The sequence below is a fragment of the Oncorhynchus kisutch genome, linkage group LG5 (genome assembly GCF_002021735.2).
Source record: "Oncorhynchus kisutch isolate 150728-3 linkage group LG5, Okis_V2, whole genome shotgun sequence".
Taxonomy (NCBI): Eukaryota; Metazoa; Chordata; class Actinopteri; order Salmoniformes; family Salmonidae; genus Oncorhynchus; species Oncorhynchus kisutch.
The window spans coordinates 35783327-35802876 of NC_034178.2; the positions used below are offsets into that span (position 1 = coordinate 35783327).

Below are 19550 nucleotides of genomic sequence, written 5' to 3' on the forward strand. Positions count from 1 at the left end.
AACTGTTCCATTTGAATTGCAGTGTGTGCAGTACACAACAGACTGTAATCAATGCACAACTGCTCTCTGTATTTGAAGTGATGTAGAATATTTGAACAATAAGGTCATGTTCTTCTGCTGTTGAACAAGAACGTGCTTTTCATTGGAGGGGATGAAAGTATGTGAACACTTTTTCTTTACGCGTGGTAGAGGTGGAGGTCTGCTCAGCAACGTACTAAGTAGAATGTGTGTTTGTTTTTATTGTGTGTGAGATCACGTTTCCTCAGTTATTTCTATTTTCCTTAATCACTCTATTGTTAAATGACAAAAGTCTTGTATGGCAGCTTGAGAGCTTGCATGTTGTTCTAATCGTTGTATTCTCCCTCCCTCCCTCCCTCCCTTTTCTCTATCTCGCTCCCTCTCTCTCTCTTCTCGCCTCTCTCTCTTCTCGCTCCCTCCCTCTCTCCCTGACAGACACCACCCTGTCGAGTGAACGTGGTAAGTACTGCAGAGGCACGTTTCCCTGATTTTTGGAGACGGCTGATTTGACTGAGCCAGATTGGCGATGTTTGTGTGGATGAGTGTGTAGAGACACATCTCAGATGTTTGTCTCAGGGGGAGTTTGATGCCATGAGCACAGAACGTTGTTTGCGTCAGCCGCAAAGCTATTTTCCTCTTCACCACATTTCATATCACAGCAATGTTGGAAAGGGAAAAACATCTACCCAATGTAATTACCAAAACAGCATCACTGGACCCATGTGGCCAATCAGAGTTTGAATTTGGCATATATTGTATATATTCACTCCGTCCTATTTAGCCAATTGGCCCTCTGTGTCTCTAATGATATCATATTTATAGTAGCCTGCTGTCTCTCCTGCCCACTGTCTATTTGTCTTCATACAGCTGACTATAATGGTCTTCAGTTCATCTCCACATGGCCCATAGAAGGAGCAGATGAACCACGTCTCCTCCAGAGCCCGTCTCTCGATTTTCATTTGACATTTGACTCCCCACATAGGCTTCCTCTGTGCTGCTGTTTCGTGCTTGGAGGAGCATGGTGATCACCCATTTCCACTCAAATCAAGATATAAAATCGTCTGCGGTACGGTCCGTACGGTCTATGTACGGGCTGTAATAAGAGCCTATTGAGTCTGGACCGGTCCACCTGCAGATCCCAGGGACCAGGCAGGCATGCATAAAACCCCTGTGCCCTACTGTGGTGCAGTCGGTTGCATCTGCTTAGAGCTGCCTTCTCTCACTCTGCAAACAGCCTCAAACAGCCTGGCTGCGTTATCAGAGATGGGTTTAGGACGAGTACGGGTGAACAGACAAAGCAGCAATGATAAAAGTTTGTGTTTTGAAGGATGCATGCACAGGTCATTGATGTGTGGGGAAACCCACGTTCTGTCAATGCACCAGCATTTATCTGTGGAGCTCATACAGTATGTGCATCCCATGAATGGTCAAATCATACCCTGTAGGTTGAGGTGACATTGGTGGGGATATATGGAGGGAGATATTGTAGTAAATGAGACATGGAATTATGACTTATTATTAGTAAGTAGTAGTAAGGTGTGCTAGCCATGTCATCTCCGAGAGGGGGGGGGGGGGGGGGGGGACAAAGGGGACAGGGCATGCATTCTCTCTACTACTAGGTCCTATGTTGGAAAATCAGGACATAATGTGAATGCTATTTCAGAGGAGGGGAAGTGTGAAGTAAGTAATGAAAGGGATGGAGTGAAAGGCGGATGAATACGTGAGACGAGGGAGAGTTAGTGCAAGGTCTCTATGCCCTTGGCCCCTTTGTACACTACTGCTAGGAGGCAGCGGCGGGGGGGGGGGGGGGCTTATCACAGTTTATAATGACTAAAGCACATGCACTACCGCAGAATCTTCTCCGGGCAATAATTGGGCAAACAATCAGAATTGGGCTGCATTTGTAAAAGCAGCCATTGTGTGTAATAAAATAAAAATAAAAAAAGGGGGTTACAGTCCCCGTCCCCCCCTTTCGCCCTGTCCTCAAAAAGGCTCTTTCAGCCCGTGTTCTGGTGTGCCAGATAGCACCCTCAATGTCAAGTGGCTGGGAGCTTTCTCTCTCGGCTTAATTGTCTGTACCTGAGACAGGATGCCTAGGTGTAATTGCGATAAGAGAAAATGCTGTGCCTGGCTGGTTTTAGTGCCTTTATCTGTAATCTCTGGATTGATTAGGGTTTTTCTGCCAGTCAAGCAAATTGTTCAGCCCCATCAACTGCACTGGAAACTGCCTTAACTGTGTCAGGACCAAATAGGGGAGCAGAACACATTGGCAAACCCATAAAACATGGAGCCATATATTGCTTATGGCAATACAAAACAGCCGAGAGGCTCCATTTCTTCCCCTCTCAGTACCTGTATGTTCTCTAAGTGCTTGATGTTCAGTTATAAAGGCCATACAGTACATTGAGATTAGAAATTCCTTAGTAATTGTCTTTTATTTGGAGAGTAATGCAAGGGATGTTGAACACTGCAAATATTCTTTCCCGGCTGATGCAGTAAATGAACGTAACATTACGACTATAGCTACTGTTCCCTGAAGGAGGGAAACGATGTACAACATACTATGGGGAGTCGCACTCTCGCGACTTCAGTTGAAAGAGCTACAATCACGCCTGTCAAGGCCATTGAAATCCTCGCCCACTGAAAACCCCAGAATCCACAGGTGAAAAGAGTGAGGCTCTGATTCATTCCTTCAGTTGGACGCAACCTCACCTTAGAGTCGCCTGGGGGGCGAACTGAGTACCGAATAATGAGTGGAGATCCTCGACACCTTAAGCTGAGGCCGAAACAATTAGCAGGGGGTGTTGTAGGAGAGGATCTTCAGATCCACCAACTCTAGTGGCTCAAAGGGAGTGGAACACAGTGGCTCCAAAACCAGTGCCTAGTCCCATGTGGGCCCAATAGGTTTGGAGGCCGGTCTAAGACGATGTACACCTTTCAGGAACCGCACACCTATGGGGTGGGGCCCCGGTGAGGCTCCATCAATTTCCATATGAAACACTGAGATAGTGGCCATGTACACTTTTAACGTGGAAAATGGCTGCCCCTGCTCGAAAAGCTCTTGTAGGAACATAAGGATGTCCCACACAGAGCACTGAAAGGAACAAGTCCTTTATCTTGGCATCAGAGCTAAAACGCATACAGCCCTCTCGTGGAGGGCGACCTAGCAGACTGAATGGTAGCAATAACATTTGGAGATAAACCTCTAGCCTTCAGATTGGCCTTCTAAGGGGCCAGGCCGTGCGCCTGGGACAACAGGTCCCTGCCAATGGGAGTTGCCATGGGTCCCAGTCTAAAAGGCAAATGATCTCCGCGAACCAAGGCTGCCTGGGCCAATGAGGAGCCACAAGAATGAACAATAAGCCCTCCCGGCTCGCCCTCTCCAACATGGGCTGAATCAGAACCACTGGCAGAAATGCATAAAGTAGGGTCCAATGCCACTGGTGCGTCAGAGCGTTTGTTCTCAACAGGGCACTCGGGTGCCTCACCGAGAAAAATAGACGGCACTGCAATGCGTCAAGACCTACGTCGGCCCTGACGAAAATGTCCCGTCCCTGGAGACCACCCAGGGCTGTAGCCTCCACTCCTGAGAGGGTCCCACCTGGATAAATGATCTCGCACTGCTTCCCAGCAATAGGGAGCGAGCCAAGGTTAGGAGGGAGAGAGACAGTCTCCCCGTCTGTTGATACACGCCATCACCGACATAATGTCAGTTCTGACCTGCACAAGCCGACCTGACAAAAGCAGGGGGAAGTGCCTGAGTACCAGATACACAGTTAGGAGCTCCAGCTAATTGATATGAGGTGCGCTTCCCACCAGTGTCTGTACCCCACAAATTGGGGGATGGTCCTGTTGTGGTAACCTTGTGGCATACAACTCAGCCGGGGCCATGGCCCATAGGCCTGACAGGGACACCCAATGCGACTGGCTTAGGCTGCAAGATGTGTCCAGATGAGTGTCTAGCACTCAGCCCTAGAAGGGCCTTATCTACAATAGCCCCACGGGAACGACATCCATCACAGAAGCCATCAGCTCCAATAGGCGTAGTCAAAAATACACTGTGTGACCCAGCCCGAAAGCAGAGTCGGAACCCTGACAACCTCCGTGTGGATATAAAAGAGTGATAAGCAAGTGAATCTAGCTCGAAACACAGAAACAAAATGCGCTGATTTTGTAGACTCTAAGGTGCTTGCTGAGGGTATGTACAGAAGGTCTAGAATGGGATGCAAAGTCCCGTTCCTTTTCGGAGCCAGAAAATACTGACTGTTCCAGCCATCCTGGATCTTTGAAATAGGAACCTGGAGACTAGAGGATATTCCCTCCCTCAAAACGGGTGCTGGGGCCTCGGGAACAGTCGAAGTGATGACGCTGCAGAAGCATGCAGGACACACAACTAAATGTAGCCTTGTACCCTGATGGCACTGTTCGCATGATCCAGGGCAACACTGCGCATGCGCTCCATTGGTTGGAGCAGAGAGTAAGACCTGTGAAGTGCCATCTGAAGGTGCGGGAAGAGGTTGGTTCTTCTTTCATTTTCACCACCCTTGACACCGGTGTGTCTGAACGTGGAGATACAACACTTTTGACACCCCGTGAACAATGTGGTTCTTGGGGTTGAAACAAATGGTGTTTATGTGCCAAGGTTTGCCTAAAGCCCGGCCCACTCTTGGCTCAAAAGGCTCCTGAACAGCTTCTACCCCCAAAGCCATAAGACTGCTGAACAGTTTTTCAAATGGCTCTTGTACCGGCTCTATTCACAATCACTGATACTCCGACAAGCACACACACACACACTTACTAGATACGCTCACACACACAAAAAAACACATGCATATTGACCACACACAGACACTCACACACACACTTTTACACTCTTCACAGACACTGTTGCTACTCTGTTTATTATCTATCCTGATTGCCGAGTGACTTTTATCCCGACCTACATGTACATATTACCTCAATTACCTCAACTACCTCGTACCACTACACATTGACTCAGTACTGGTAATGTTATTTTATTGAGTTACTACATGGCTATTCTTTAAATGTGCCTTCCTCACCGTCTTAAATAAGCATGCCCCATTCAAAACATGTAGAACTAGGAATATATATCGTCCTTGGTTCACTCCAGACCTGTCTGCCCTTGACCAGCACAAAAACATCCTGTGGCGTTCTGTATTCGCATCGAATAGCCCCCGTGATATGCAACTTTTCAGGGAAGTTAGGAACAAATATACACAGGCAGTTAGGAAAGCAAAGGCTAGCTTTTTCAAACAGAAATTTGCATCCTGTAGTACTAACTCAAAAAAGTTCTGGGACACTGTAAAGTCCATGGAGAATAAGAGCACCTCCTCCCAGCTGCCCACTGCTTTGAGGCTAGGAAACACCGTCACGACCGATAAATCCACTATAATTGAGAATTTCAATAAGCATTTCTCTACGGCTGGCCATGCTTTCCACCTGGCTACCCCTACCCCGGTCTACTGCCCGGCACCCTCCACTGCAACCCGTCAAAGCCCCCACCATTTCTCCTTTACCCAAATCCAGATAACTGATGTTCTGAAAGAGCTGCAAAATCTGAACCCCTACAAATCAGCCGGGCTAGACAATCTGGACCCTCTCTTTCTAAAATGATCTGTCGAAATTGTTGCAACTCCTATTACTAGCCTGTTCAACCTCTCTTTCGTACCTTCTCCGCTATGCAATCTGGTTTCAGAGCTGGTCATGGGTGCACCTCAGCCACGCTCAACTGCCATTGATAAGAGACATTACTGTGCAGCCGTATTCATCGACCTGACCAAGGCTTTCGACTCTGTCAATCACCACATTCTTATTGGCAGACTCGACAGCCTTGGTTTCTCAAATGATTGCCTCGCCTGGTTTACCAACTACTTCTCTGATAGAGTCCAGTGTGTCAAATCGGAGGGCCTGTTGTCCGGACCTCTGGCAGTCTCTATGGGGGTGCCACAGGGTTCAATCCTCGGGCCGACTCTCTTCTCTGTATACATCAATGATGTTGCTCTTGCTGCTGGTGATTCTCTGGTACACCTCTACGCAGACGACACCATTCTGTACACTTCTGGCCCCTCTTTGGACACTGTGTTAACTAACCTCCAGACGAGCTTCAATGCCATACAACTCTCCTTCCGTGGCCTCCAACTGCTCTTAAATGCAGGGAAAACTAAATGCATTCTATTCAACCGATCACTGCCCGCACCTGCTCTCCTGTCCAGCATCACTACTCTGGACGGCTCTGACTTAGAATACGTGGACAACTACAAATACCTAGGTGTCTGGTTAGACTGTAAACTCTCGTTCCAGACTCACATTAAGCATCTCCAATCCAAAATTAAATATATAATTTGCTTCCTATATCGCAACAAAGCATCCTTCACTTATGCTGCCAAAACAAACATACCCTCGTAAAACTGACCATCCTACCGAGCCTCGACTTTGGTGATGTCATCTATAAAATAGCCTCCAACTGTCTACTCAACAAACTGGATGCAGTCTATCACAGTGCCATCCGTTTTGTCCCCAAAGCCCCATACACTACCCACCATTGCGACATGTACGCTCTCGTTGGTTGGCCCTCGCTTCATACGCGTCGCCAAACCCACTGGCTACAGGTTATCTACAAGTCTCTGCTAGGTAAAGCCCTGCCTTATCTCAGCTCACTGGTCACCATCGCAGCACCCACTCGTAGCACGCGCTCCAGCAGGTATATTTCACTTGTCACCCCAAAAGCCAATTCCTCCTTTGGTCGTCTTTCCTTCCAGTTCTCTGCTGCCAATGACTGGAACGAACTGCAAAAATCCCTGAAGCTGGAGACTCATATCTCCCTCACTAGCTTTAAGCACCAGTTGTCAGAGCAGCTCACAGATCACTGCACCTGTACATAGCCCATCTATCTACCTACCTCATCCCCATACAGTATTTATTTATTTATTTATTTATCTTGCTCCTTTGCACCCCAGTATCTCTACTTCCACATTCATTTTCTGCACATCTGCCATTCCAGTGTTTAATTGCTATATTGTAATTACTTAGCCACCATGGCCTATTTATTGCCTATATCCCATATCTTACCTCATTTGCACTCACTGTATATAGACTTTTGTTTTCTTTTGTTCTACTGTATTATTGACTGTATGTTTTGTTTATTCCATGTGTAACTCTGTGTTGTTGTATGTGTCAAATTGCTATGCTTTATCTTGTCCAGGTCGCAGTTGCAAATGAGAACTTGTTCTCAACTAGCCTACCTGGTTAAATAAAGGTTAAATAAAAAAATAAAAAAAATCCTTTGACATTTTATGCACATTTTTCTTACTTTTTAACTATGCGTTGTTGGGAAATGGCTCATAAGTAAGCTTTTCACGGTAAACCCTATAACTGTTTTATTCGGAGCACGTGACAAATACAATTTGATTTTGTTTGAAAAGCAACAAGATGGCTACTACTGGAATAGTTACCTAACCCCGCTAGCATGTTATACAACGCATGTTAGCTAGCCTGGTCTTGAAAGTCTACGTAGTAGCGGATTGCTGAGGTGCTCAAACAAGGACGACACAGGTGACGGGGGGATACACACAGAACCTGGTTGCCCTCTGTCTTCGAGTAGCCTCCCGTTACCGGAGACCGAGCACACAGGAGCCGGGAGACATTTGTCCCGACCAATGACCCAAATAATCTCTGCGTCCCACAACTCAGACTGAGGTACGGGCACCCGGGAGAGGGAGCCACTATTGGAAACACCTAAAGAATGCTACACGATTGTCAAGAGAACATGCGCCGTGGACTAGTAGGAGAACAGTGCCAGCTGTCCTCTAGTCTCGCAAACAAACTGATTTGAGCGAGGGCAGCCTGAGCATGCACCGACCTGAGATGTACAAGACAACCACCTTGAGTTACTTTTAATTCATTTCGGTCACGTTAGCCATCTTACTTATTGCTAAAGCCAGGCCAAGCAATTAAAATAATTGTCTAATTGTTCGTGGTTAGGAAACTTATGAGAACTAGACAAACTTCAGCACACAACGACCAGAGGTGAGCATGCTCTATCACTAAGGGACAGTTTAGTTGGTGCAACTTAAGACAGTCTCATGTTTCAATTGTTTGTGTTAGTAGCGTGATTTGTTCCTGTTCAAACCAAGGTGAAGGGCGGAATATTTGAAGGAATGAATCCGAGCCTCTTATCACCTGTGGAAGGCAGGGCCTTCAGAGAGGCGTGGATTTCATTGGCCTTGTCAGGCGGGATTGTAGATCCTTTGAGAGTGCGACTCCACATAGTATGTTGTACCGAAGTTGCCTGACCAAAAGGGGACTATCCATTTTCATAATGAAACAGTATTGTGTCGTGATTAAAGATGTTGCTGTATTGCACCGATTTTCCCCAAGGCTCTCTGCTTAATTCTGTATGTTTCCTTGAGAGCAATGTGGAATCATTTAAACACAGAAACTCTCTTTCATCAGCTCCTCAACAGCCTTGAAAGTGCTGTTCTTCTCACTGTAGCTTTGAGTAGCGGTTTGGGCTGAAAGAGCAGCTAACGGGCTGAGAAATGTCTGTAAACCTACTGCAAAAATCATAAGCTAATGTCTGCAGACACACTGCACAACACAATGTCCAGGAGCCGATGCGTTGGTCCTGCTTTACCTTCATGTCTGCAGGAAGGCCATTTCTGTCAGCCTAATTGAGGCGCTGCTTTGCTCTCCAAGTGGCCTGCTGAAATAGCCTTATTGCCTGCTGGAGGGTACTACAGTAGCTCCAGGTTGCTGGCTCAGGGCCCTGCTGTGAAAAACAGATTGGTGGATCTCTAATACAGCTCTCTAGTGATCTGAAAGTACTATATCTACCTCCACAACTCCAGAGCAGAGTGCAGGGATTTTTATATACACACTTTTAACACACACATGTTCTAAATGCACACTGTAATGACACTCTTTACATTTTATTTTGGTTTGAACATTTTGCAGTGCATATCTCACACTGACTATGGGTTTGTGTGGGCTGTCTTTTGGCACTCTCCAAGCAGAGGATACATTGCTTGATCTTTTGCGCAGGCTTTCTCTGAAATGTGGTGGATTGGGAGGCCTTCTGCCCCTCTTCCCCCTCAATGCCAATTAAAAGTGTTTTTTTCAAGCATGATTTGGAGCTCCTGAAGACAGTTGAAGTGAAGTCACTCAAGACATATGGCAGATGGTTACCCAGCTAGCACACAATGTTCTGAGAACCATATGTTTCTTAGAGGTTGGTGAGAGCATGGTTGTCCTATGGTTATTTTGCATAGAACCTTGCCACAATGTTTTGGGAATCGTGCAGGATACCCAGCTAGCACATAACATTCTGAGAACCATATGTTTTGTAGGTGGGAATTTCAGTACTTTAGCATAACGCTTTATACAGGTTTCCTCATGGTTCTTTTTAAAGTATTGTTCTCAGAAGGTTAAGAAATAATGTTCTTCTGTGGGAATTTCAGTACTTTAGCATCATGTTTTCTGCAGGTTTCCTCAAGGTTCTATTTAAAGTTATGTTCTCAGAACATTTCCACCAAAACACATTAGTAACGTTCAAAGAACGTTCCAAGAATGTTATTTAAAAACATATTCCAGGGGTAGGCAACCCTGGTGTTACACATCAACAAAACTCTCTCTATCCTCTATCTTGTTAAGTGTATTCAGGTGTTAAGTGTGTTCAGGCCACGCCCACTAATTTGCCACACCTGATCTTAATGAATGCCTGTTTTCCAGGGTCTGTTTGAATAGACTAAAAGGAACAGCTTTGTATGAGCTAAAAAACAACAACAAACATAGCATGCTAGCTCCATCCTGGTGGCGCAGTGGACTAATTCCATGGAGAGGGAGCAGAAGATCATAGGATTGAATCTCGCTGATGCCATGCCACAATAAAAAAAAAAGTGTTTGCATGATTAATGCCTAAGCAAATTCATTTCCATGTGTCCTATCTGAGCTTGGAGTTCAAAGCAGTTAAACTAAGCTGTTCTCAGAATGTTATTTAATTACCTTCAAATAACCTCAGAAAGTTAATTAAACCTCCCAGGAAAACTTTCAGGAACCGTAGTAAAATGTTCTCAGAACTTCCCTGTAACCTAACAATTAATGTTCCTTGAACAGATGAAATTTTCACTTCCATCCTCAGGACGTTTAAAAAAAAAAAAAAAAGGTTCCTTTTTAGTGGTCAGGAAAATTCTGGCTTCATTCCCAGAACCAAAACGGAAACCAAAAATCTACGTTCCCATAACTTCTAAGGAACCAAATGTTCTAGCTGGGTATGCTTGATATTTGCAAATAGAAATGAGAACAACGGAAAGCACCTATTTCCAGCCCAATTTAAAATGTAACCTAGTTAAACAAAGGTTAAATAAATAAAATGTACCATACTGTCAAACCTTGAGCCATAGTTTCTTCAGAGGCATAAGATACGGTGCTGAAAATGTCATATAGGTTTTCCACTCATCAATCCCCCCTATAAAAGTATTGAGACAATACAAAGCATTTCTTACGAGAAAAGCTGCAGCGTCAACTTGATCCCAGAGCTTAGACCTCAGCTCTGGGTCCTCACTGAAAAGGGATCAGCTGTACTATGGGTCCATTGACAAAGACAGGAGACTCAAAGAGAGGTGAGACACATGAGGAGAAAGCCTAATGGCTGCAACGTCCCAGCGGGCTGGCAGTATTAAACAGGACCCAGAGAAGTTTGATCAGTTTTCCCAGAAGTGTGTAACCCCCTTTTTTTTATTCAGACAAGAGAGGACAGGAGACCGGGAGGACTAGAGCGTTCTCTCAGCCATGTGGATTTGTCTCTAGGTTCAAATCATAAAGAGATCACACACAAACCAGAAACACAACAAGTCCTCCACAGTGGCTATTCCTATTGCACTGTATTCATGTGACTATAAAACCACTTTCCCCTCATAAGTAGTGTAAAGTACTTATGTCAAAATACTTTAAAGTACTACTTAAGTCATTTTTGGGGTATCTGTACTTTACTAATTATATTTACTTTTACTTCACTACATTCCTAAAGAAAATAAGGTACTTTTTATTCCATACATTTTCCCTGACACCCAAAAGTACTCGTTACATTTTGAATGCTTAGCAGGACAGGAAAATGGTCCAATTCATGCACTTATCAAGAAAACATCCCTGGTCAAATCTCAATGTTAACACCTTTCATTTCCTCCCCTCCCTTTTATCTCCCACTATGATCCGATCTCCCTCTCATCCTGTCCTCTCTTCCTTCTCCTCCTATTCTATTCTCTTCTCTCCTCTCTTCTCACACCCTGAATCATTTGAAAGGCACTGTAGCATTACGGGCCCACTGAGACGGCCTCATCCAGGCAAATCCCTACTCAAATTAAAGTGTAGAGACATTATTAAAGCCAATCGCTCCTTGTAGTTCCCCAACATTTAAATTACAACCTTTCCCCTCCTGCTCATGTCTCTAGAACAAAAAGAAAGCCCTTTTTTATGGCCCTCTTTTCCCACCACGATCGAGCAGAGCAACGGAACGTAGAGCTTTAAAACCATGTCGTTTCCCTAGATTGGGTGTGGAATTATGATGTGTTTGGGAGGAGCTGCCACTCATGGGAGGCAGGCCCTGCTAGAGGCTGGCTCATGATCGGCATCGAGTTTCACTAACACAAAGAGGATTAAGTTCCCCAATTTGAAAAGCTTATTTTTCACACACTTCGCCTCGACACTCCAGCTTGTCAGAGGCATCCACAATCCTCCAAGTTTGCTTTCATGTTTGAACGTTCCGAAGCAATTTCTCTGCTTTACTATAAATTCTCCTGCTTTTCAATGCTTTTGTCTGTCAAATGGGTAACGCAACGGGAGTGTTTTCCCTGTCAATCAAAACTCCTGCTCCAGAGTGTGTTCCCTATACTCACAGATTACTGTTCTGCTGTATGCTACGGAGGTGTTGGACTGTGTGTGTGTGTGTGTGTGTGTGTGTGTGTGTGTGTGTGTGTGTTTGTGTGTGTGTGTGTGTTTGTGTGTGTGTGTGTGTGTGCAACTGCTCTACTGTTGTTTGTGTAATCTGTCATTTATTTGACATTACAGTGAGGGCTGCTTTCATGCAGTGCATGTCGGGGTCTTAGCTGTCAGAAGCTGAGAGAACTGTGTCCCGTGAAGACTGGAGCCCTCCCGCCATGGTCTAATATCACATTAATTGACCCTAAATTGGCAAATTAATGTCAGTTAAACTGCACTAATACCTCATTTTCATTCTTAAGAAAATGTGTAGAACAGTGGAAGTCTCAGAGGGACAATAAATAACATGGATCTTTAGTTACTGCTCCATTTCACTTAGTCTTGAAGGCTTTGTCACCAAAATAGAGTCAGAATTAGAATCATGTGAAACGTTGTTAAATAGTACCATGTTAAAAATAGAAGCACGGCTTGTGAAATGCTGCTGGCTGCAGTCACCGCACATCCTGTTGATTCCAGAAAACCATCCTGCATCTTAATTCAGCTCCTGTGAAGTCTGAGAAACAGAGAAACAGTATTCTCCTCACCTTAGTCTGCCTTTTCTCTCCCCAGTCACGCACAACTAGCAGCATCACACCATTCTGCCTGAATTACCATCGCCATTTTCGGCAATCCTAATTTCTGAAAGCGGCCTCACTACTGCAGTGTGTTGTACAGGCAGGCAGCAGGCTACCATATGACACGCAGGAAGATCATGGTGATATAATGTGACCAATCTGATTATAGCGATGAGCCTTATGAGTTTGATGTTTATCACGTTCTCTGAATTATACCACTTTCACCAAATGGGTGAATCTACAGTATGTGTGTTTTTTTTTTAATGTTCTGAATTGAACTCCATGACGCCATGTACTGAAGATGATGACAGATTATAGAGCACTCCACTCCTTTCGCTCCACTGTCAAGACCATGAAAAAAAGCCTGTAATGAGAACATGTCATTTGGCAGGATGGTTACTATGCATTATGTCAGGTAGACATAATAGCCTACTGCCTGTTTTGGATGCCAAGCAGGAATAAGGTAGAACGCTCTGAATGTTTGACCTCTCCTTTGTCTCAGTGGTTGTATAACCCCTACCTCTTTTGGCCTGTTCTGTAATAGCAGTGGAATGATGTTGGAGGAATCCAACATTAATCAGCTGCTGTTTTTATAAGGCAGGCAGGGTGATGGCTGCATTGACCCCCTTCCTCTCCTCCCACCTGGTCTACTTCCAGATGTTAATATGGCTGCCTAGGCCTACCCCTGCAGGTGGAGGGGTGTGTGTGCCAGGGCAGCCAGGAGTGGCAGGGCCAAGCTCTTCAACATCGAGCTGGTCTCTGGTATTGTCCGTGCTGTGGTTGGTTCTGATACACTTCTGCACCTAGAGGAAGGACCTCCACCGTACATCATCCTGACCCCCTCCCTGTCCCTGGTCTCTCACAGTCCAACGCTGTTTATTAGACGAGTTGACGCTCATAACTAGGGTGACGTATGCCACACTATATTACATTAGCTCTACGATCAGCTGTAGGGGGATATTGCCATTGAGATGGTAACTCGTGCTATTAGATGTCACATTTTTATGGTGAATGGAAAATATCATATAATAGATCTAGGTGTAATACAGCATAGATCTACCTTAATTGTCACTTGGGTAAGTACCTTCTCAGAAGACTACTGCAGTTAGTGGTTCAACTAAGGCCAGAGCAGAGAGAGCAATTACAGCCATTCTGTTTCTGCGCCCTCCCACGCTAGGTGAGGAGGATGGCGAGTAGCTGTAAGACGAGGTGTGTGTCAAGGCTCTAAAGGTGGTGCTAAGTGTGAAGTCGTTGATGTTACAGGATCCCACACTGAGTCACGCAACCCTGTAGCCCAGTTGATTTGTGTGGTGTTCCTGCCTCAGCTACTCTCTCTGTCAGAAGGTATTTCACTGGGGATAGTGAGAGGAGACGCTCCCCTGACACTAGTATGCCTCAGGGTTTCCATGCGTGTTTCATTTGTTGCTGAGAAGTGCAGGAACGATCACACGTGGCACTCTGTGCTATGCTGTATGTCCGTGTTTCTCACGTGCTAATCTCGGTTGCTCTGCTGCTGAGAGTGATACAAATGTTCACCATTCTGAGCACAGAAGGCCTTCCAACAACTTTTTTACTCTTAATATTTGAACATAATCAGTAAACAGTAATGTGCAGCGGCACCATTGTTGTACATTTTGAGAGCTTAAGTGGTGCCTCAAGGCTTAAGATACAATAGGTTTGAACCATCATTCGGTTTGAACCATCATTCGGTTTGAACCATCACTAGGTTTGCTCATTGCCTTTTTTGCAAACTACTGCCGTCGCACACAAACATATATTTTTCTGAGAACTGGCACCATCTACAGTATTTGTGAGGGGAGTCTGTAGTACCTAGTGGTAGTACCACTCGATCGCCTTAATGTCCTCAGAGGTTCTCCCAGCATGCATCAGAACCAGGAAGAGTGTAGTTTCTCCCAGTCAGTGTAACTGAGTTCAGCGAGTACATTAAGTTACTATCTCTACAGCTCTGGTTGGGCGTTACAGTTCAAATCAAAATGAATTTGTCAAATGCTTCGTAGACGAACAGTGAAATTATTTTCCAATGCCGAGTAAAGATACATTTAAAAAATAAAGAACAAATAGAAATAGTGACACAGTGCATAACGAATAAAAATAATGACATGGCTATGTATAGGCATCAGAGCCGATGTAGTAGGATTCGTCAGACGGCATACAATGATTTCTTATAAGCGTCCAGGTTAGTATCCCACTGGTTGAAAGTGGCAGCTCTAGCCTTTAGCTCAGTGCGGATGTTGTCTGTAATCCATGACTTCTGGTTGGGATATGTACGTACGGTCACTGTGGGGACATCGTCGTCGATGTACTTATTAATGAAGCCGGGGACAGATGTGGTAAACTCCTCAATGCCATCAGATGAATCGCAGAACATATTCCAGTTTGAGCTAGCGAAACAGTCCTGTAGCTTAGCATCCGCTTCATCGTTCACTTCCCGAATTGAGCGTGTTACTGGTACTTCCTGTTTGAGTTTTAGCTTGTAATCAGGAATCAGGAGGATGTGTTATGGTCAGATTTGCCAAATGGAGGATGAGGGAGTGCTTTGTATACGTCTCTGTGTGTGGAGTAAAGATGATCTAGAGCAGCCCCCCCACCACCACACACAGCGGATTCAAATAATCAAAGCTTGATGATGAGTTAGTTATTTTATTCTGCTGTGTAGTTCTAGAGCAAAAACCGAAATGTGCACCCAGGGGGGCCCCAGGACCGAATTTGGTAAACCCAGATAAATAAATAAAAATCCCTCTAGTTGCACAGGTGACATGCTGGTAGAAATGAGGTAAAATGGATTTCAGTTTTCCTGCATTAATATCACTGGTTGCTAGCAGCGCTGGTGCATGATGGGTAGGAGCTAACAGAGCCCTGTTAAACAGTACAGTGCTGCGGTGCTCCTGTCAGCCTGACGCCTGCTCTGTGTTAACTCTCCTCAATGTCATGCATTTTAAAGAACAGATAATGAACCCCAAGGGCACTTATTCAGCATAACTGTGCTTAATAAGGAAATTGAAAACCTATACCCTCTGTGTTTAATAATCACAAATAGCTCGAGATGAATATCTTACCCTTTGATTACACCCTTACACCTGTATTGCTTGGCTGACTGGTGGTTTGCTTTATATCCATGGGGAAATAGGGAAATCAGCACTAACGTATTTGCCCCGGCTTAACTCTAGAGATGTGTCTGTCCTTAAAGCACCAAAGGAGGCATTTTGAGACCAATTGTACGGAGCCGGAGGTGGGCCCAAACTCTTCTCTGTTGTAAGTGGCCCTGACAGCCCAGCTATAGAAGTTACCATTACAGGACATACCCTCCTGGGAGATGTTCCCCTGAGATGTGAGCAGGCTCCTCTGCTCTCCAGTCTTTGTGGTCTGTGTGTTGGTCCCTCAGGTGTCTGGTGGAGAGAAAGGTCTGGTCGATGCTATCCTCTATCATGTCCTTGAGTGATAGACCAAGGCTGAGCCGTGGCCCAGACAGCCCCATGGTGATCCGGAAAGTCCTCCATTAGAAATCAATGGCCATTTGCAGCCCCTTTTATTCAAGCCCCCTGTGTGGTGTGTCTTTATCAGTGGTGAGAGGGAAATAGGCTGTGTGCATATTGAGGACCTCTCCTTACCTCCCAGATTCCTCGCAGCTCCTTAAGGGAAGCCAGGCGTTAATACTACATTGAGTGTCTCCACTTCATTATGGGAAACGGAGCCCTCTGCTCAACCTTGATGCTTTGAAGTGGTGCAAATGTTCACCTGCATCCATTGACGACAGTGTCTGTTTGTTCTTAGCCCCCCTGTGCTTGTGCGTGCATGTGGGTGTGTAAATGTAAATTAAAGAGTGTGTGTGTATTAAAAGTGCACGACAGCACTCCTTATTATCCTCCTTACCGATAGGGAGTCAGAGGAGAAAAGATTTCCCAGTGGAGCTTCTCAAATTCCAAGAGAGTAAGCACAGTAATCGGCATCCACCCCAGTGCATGATGGGTAGGAGCTAGCAGAGCCCTGTTAAACAGTGCGGTGCTCCTGTCAGCCTGACGCCTGCTCTGTGTTAACTCTCCTCAATGTCATGCGTTTTAAAGAACAGATAATGAACCCCAAGGGCACTTATTCAGCATAACTGTGCTTAATAAGGACATTTCAAACCTATACCCTCTGTTTAGTCACAAATAGCTCAAAGATCAGTATCTTCCCCTTTGATTACGCCCTTATTTCATTGCTTGACTGGTGGCCTAAATGGCTGCTTTATATCCAAGAGGAACACAGGAGGCTGTTGATGGGAGAACGGCTCATAATAATGGCCAGAACGGAGCAATTGGAATGGCATCAAACACCTGGAAACCATGTATCTGATACCATTCCTCTTATTCTTCTCCAGTCATTACCACAATCCCGTTCTCCCCAATTAAGGTGCCATCAACCTCCCGTGATGAGGAAATAGGGAAATCAGCACTAACGTATTTGCCCCGGCTTAACTCTAAAGATGTGTCTGTCCTTAAACGCACCAAAGGAGACATTTTGAGACCAATTTTACGGAGCCGGAGGTGGGCCCAAACTCTTCTCTGTTGTAAGTGGCCCTGACAGCCCAGCTACAGAAGTTACCATTACAGGACTGGCTGTTTAAAGCTTTTGCAGGATGGTAGAGTGGGGTACAGTTACGATTTACCTGGTACATATCCCACTGTTCAAACAGGTGGCACGCTATCCCCACGATTCGCCTTGGAAAAGGACACCTTTACAAGCTCATAAATAACAATGGTGAATGGGAGGGCCATGCAGACACATGGGGGTCACCTCTGTACAAGTAGGCCATGCCTCCCTCCCTCCACAGAGGTCTAGGCTTACCGATGCACCCTCACTACTATAAGTGGCTGCTGCTGGCATCAGCAGGTTTTTTGGGGGGGGAGGGGTGAAAGTGTGTGATAAATATTGAGGATGAGGAGCATCTGCTGCGCTGCATCTCGTTTTCCCTCAGGCCTTTTCTCTCCTCTGTCTATTGGCAGCGTGGCGACAGGTGTCTTTTCCAGGGAGGACGTGATAAATGAATCTGTGTTTGTCTGAAGCAGGAAATAAAGCACACCCTAAAGGATAACAAATATAAACAGGAGTTCCAGCCGTCTCAGATCTGATTAATCAAACAGCAAATGGCCGCCTCGAGAGGCTCACGCTGCCTGGACGGCCACTGCTGAAACGCAGGCAGACACTATTTATTGAACGACAATCAGAGTACACACAATGACATCAGCATTGCATGGCTTGGACTGCTGTCAAGTCTGTAATCAGAATGTAGATTGTATTAGGTCCGATACAATAGTGTAGATTCAATTCCTGTACTGTACTCATAATGTATACCAGTGCGATTGCTTTTAATCACCGGCAGCTACTTACTGTTTGAAGAATGTCTCCCGTGCCAATTGAAGATTCTCAGCTTTAATTAAGATGATAAGAGACTTCTTGTCCGCCTTGTTTCTTTATACTGTTTGTGTTGACATAGAAATATGAGTTGACATTTATTGTAATCCCACATAATGATGTCACTTAGCCTCATTATGCTGCCGTTGTTGCCATTAGCCATGTTAATGTATGAATTAATGATGCTGAGAGTGGAAGCACTGCTCTGGGTCTAGTTAAGGGACGGCTCGACATGCACCTGCCATCTCCTGAGACACTCATTAGAACAACAGCATGCACTAGGATGCATCAGCTGTACACAACTCTTAGATACCGCACTGAGACTATGGAGACCAAAACTACACATGCACATACACACAGTTGCACACACACACACACAAACAAATGCACACACACACACACACATAAACTTGTAAAATTGTTAAAGACATATGTGTTCTGTCACGTGTTCAGTCAGCTGTTCATTCATACCTTTTGGGTCCCAAAATATCTCTCCAAGCTCTGGGTATGTTTGTAACCCCAAGCATGTCATCTCAAACTTTCAATGATGAGATCATTAGCAGTGTCTCCCAAATAGCTGCTGTAGCATTTGGCTAATCTCCAGCTCATCGGAGCAGTTGGATATGCTATATGACATGTGAGCGCAGCATACGCCTGTGTGCTCAGTGGTGTGCAGTGTTGCGCTAATAACTTAACAGGCCCACTGAGAGGAGATACTCACTGGGAGTCTTCTATCCACACAGTTGGGGGGGAGAGGAGAATTTCTGTGTGTGTGTTCACGAAGGATGACTGTGGCAGAACCAGGTCACTCTGTTCCAGGTGTGTGCACCTGCATGCGTTTTGAATGATAGCTCAGTGATTGCCCATTTGGAATAGGAAAGCATTGGCGACCTTTCCGACAACAAGATGGCGCAGCAGTCGGACGTGTGTTTGTCTTTGTCTTATCCCGTTTAAATAGTCTGTTTTTTCGTATATATTGTAATCTCACTTTCTATCTACAAACTAAATATGCTTTCCTGCAACCTCACCCAATGTGGTACGGGTCTGCTATTTGTATTCCTTATAAATGGAACCTCCATCAGGAGCTAACTAGCTACTAGCTATCAGTCTTTGCTAGCCATGGCTAGCGGTCTCCACCTTTTATAGCTCCGGACACCAGCCAGCTTTAGCTCGGACAATACCTACCAGTCTGTGCAGCGTGATATCATCCCAGAATATATCGGACTGCTGCTCTCGTCCTTCTCTCTGGCCCATTACACCGAATCATCGCAGCAAGCTAGCTACAATCGAGTGGCTACTGTTAGCTAACGCCTCTGTCCCGAAGCAAGCACCAGTTAGCCTTGTGCTAGCCTCGAGCTAGGCCAATATACCAGCTAACTTCTTGGGCTACAGTACCTCTTTTGCCAATTGGCCTGGACCCTTTATTGTCAACACGGAGCCCCGCAAATCCATCATGACTGGTCTTCCGACGTAATCGTCCGATGTGGTTTCAACTGGCTTTTCCGTTACAATGTCGCCGAAGACCCATCTGCTAGCCCCGGCCTGCTAACTTTC

General features: G+C 45.4%; 1 protein-coding gene across 2 annotated transcripts in view; it reads left to right on the forward strand.

Moving 5' to 3' along the window:
* LOC109890185 (cadherin-4-like) overlaps window positions 1–19550 on the forward strand; it is a 242741-nt gene that overhangs the window by 116219 nt on the left and 106972 nt on the right. For both annotated transcript variants that reach the window (XM_020482164.2, XM_031824984.1), the window contains exon 3: window positions 454–477. In XM_020482164.2, coding sequence (XP_020337753.1) covers window positions 454–477 — 24 coding nt within the window. The remainder of the gene's footprint in view (window positions 1–453; window positions 478–19550) is intronic.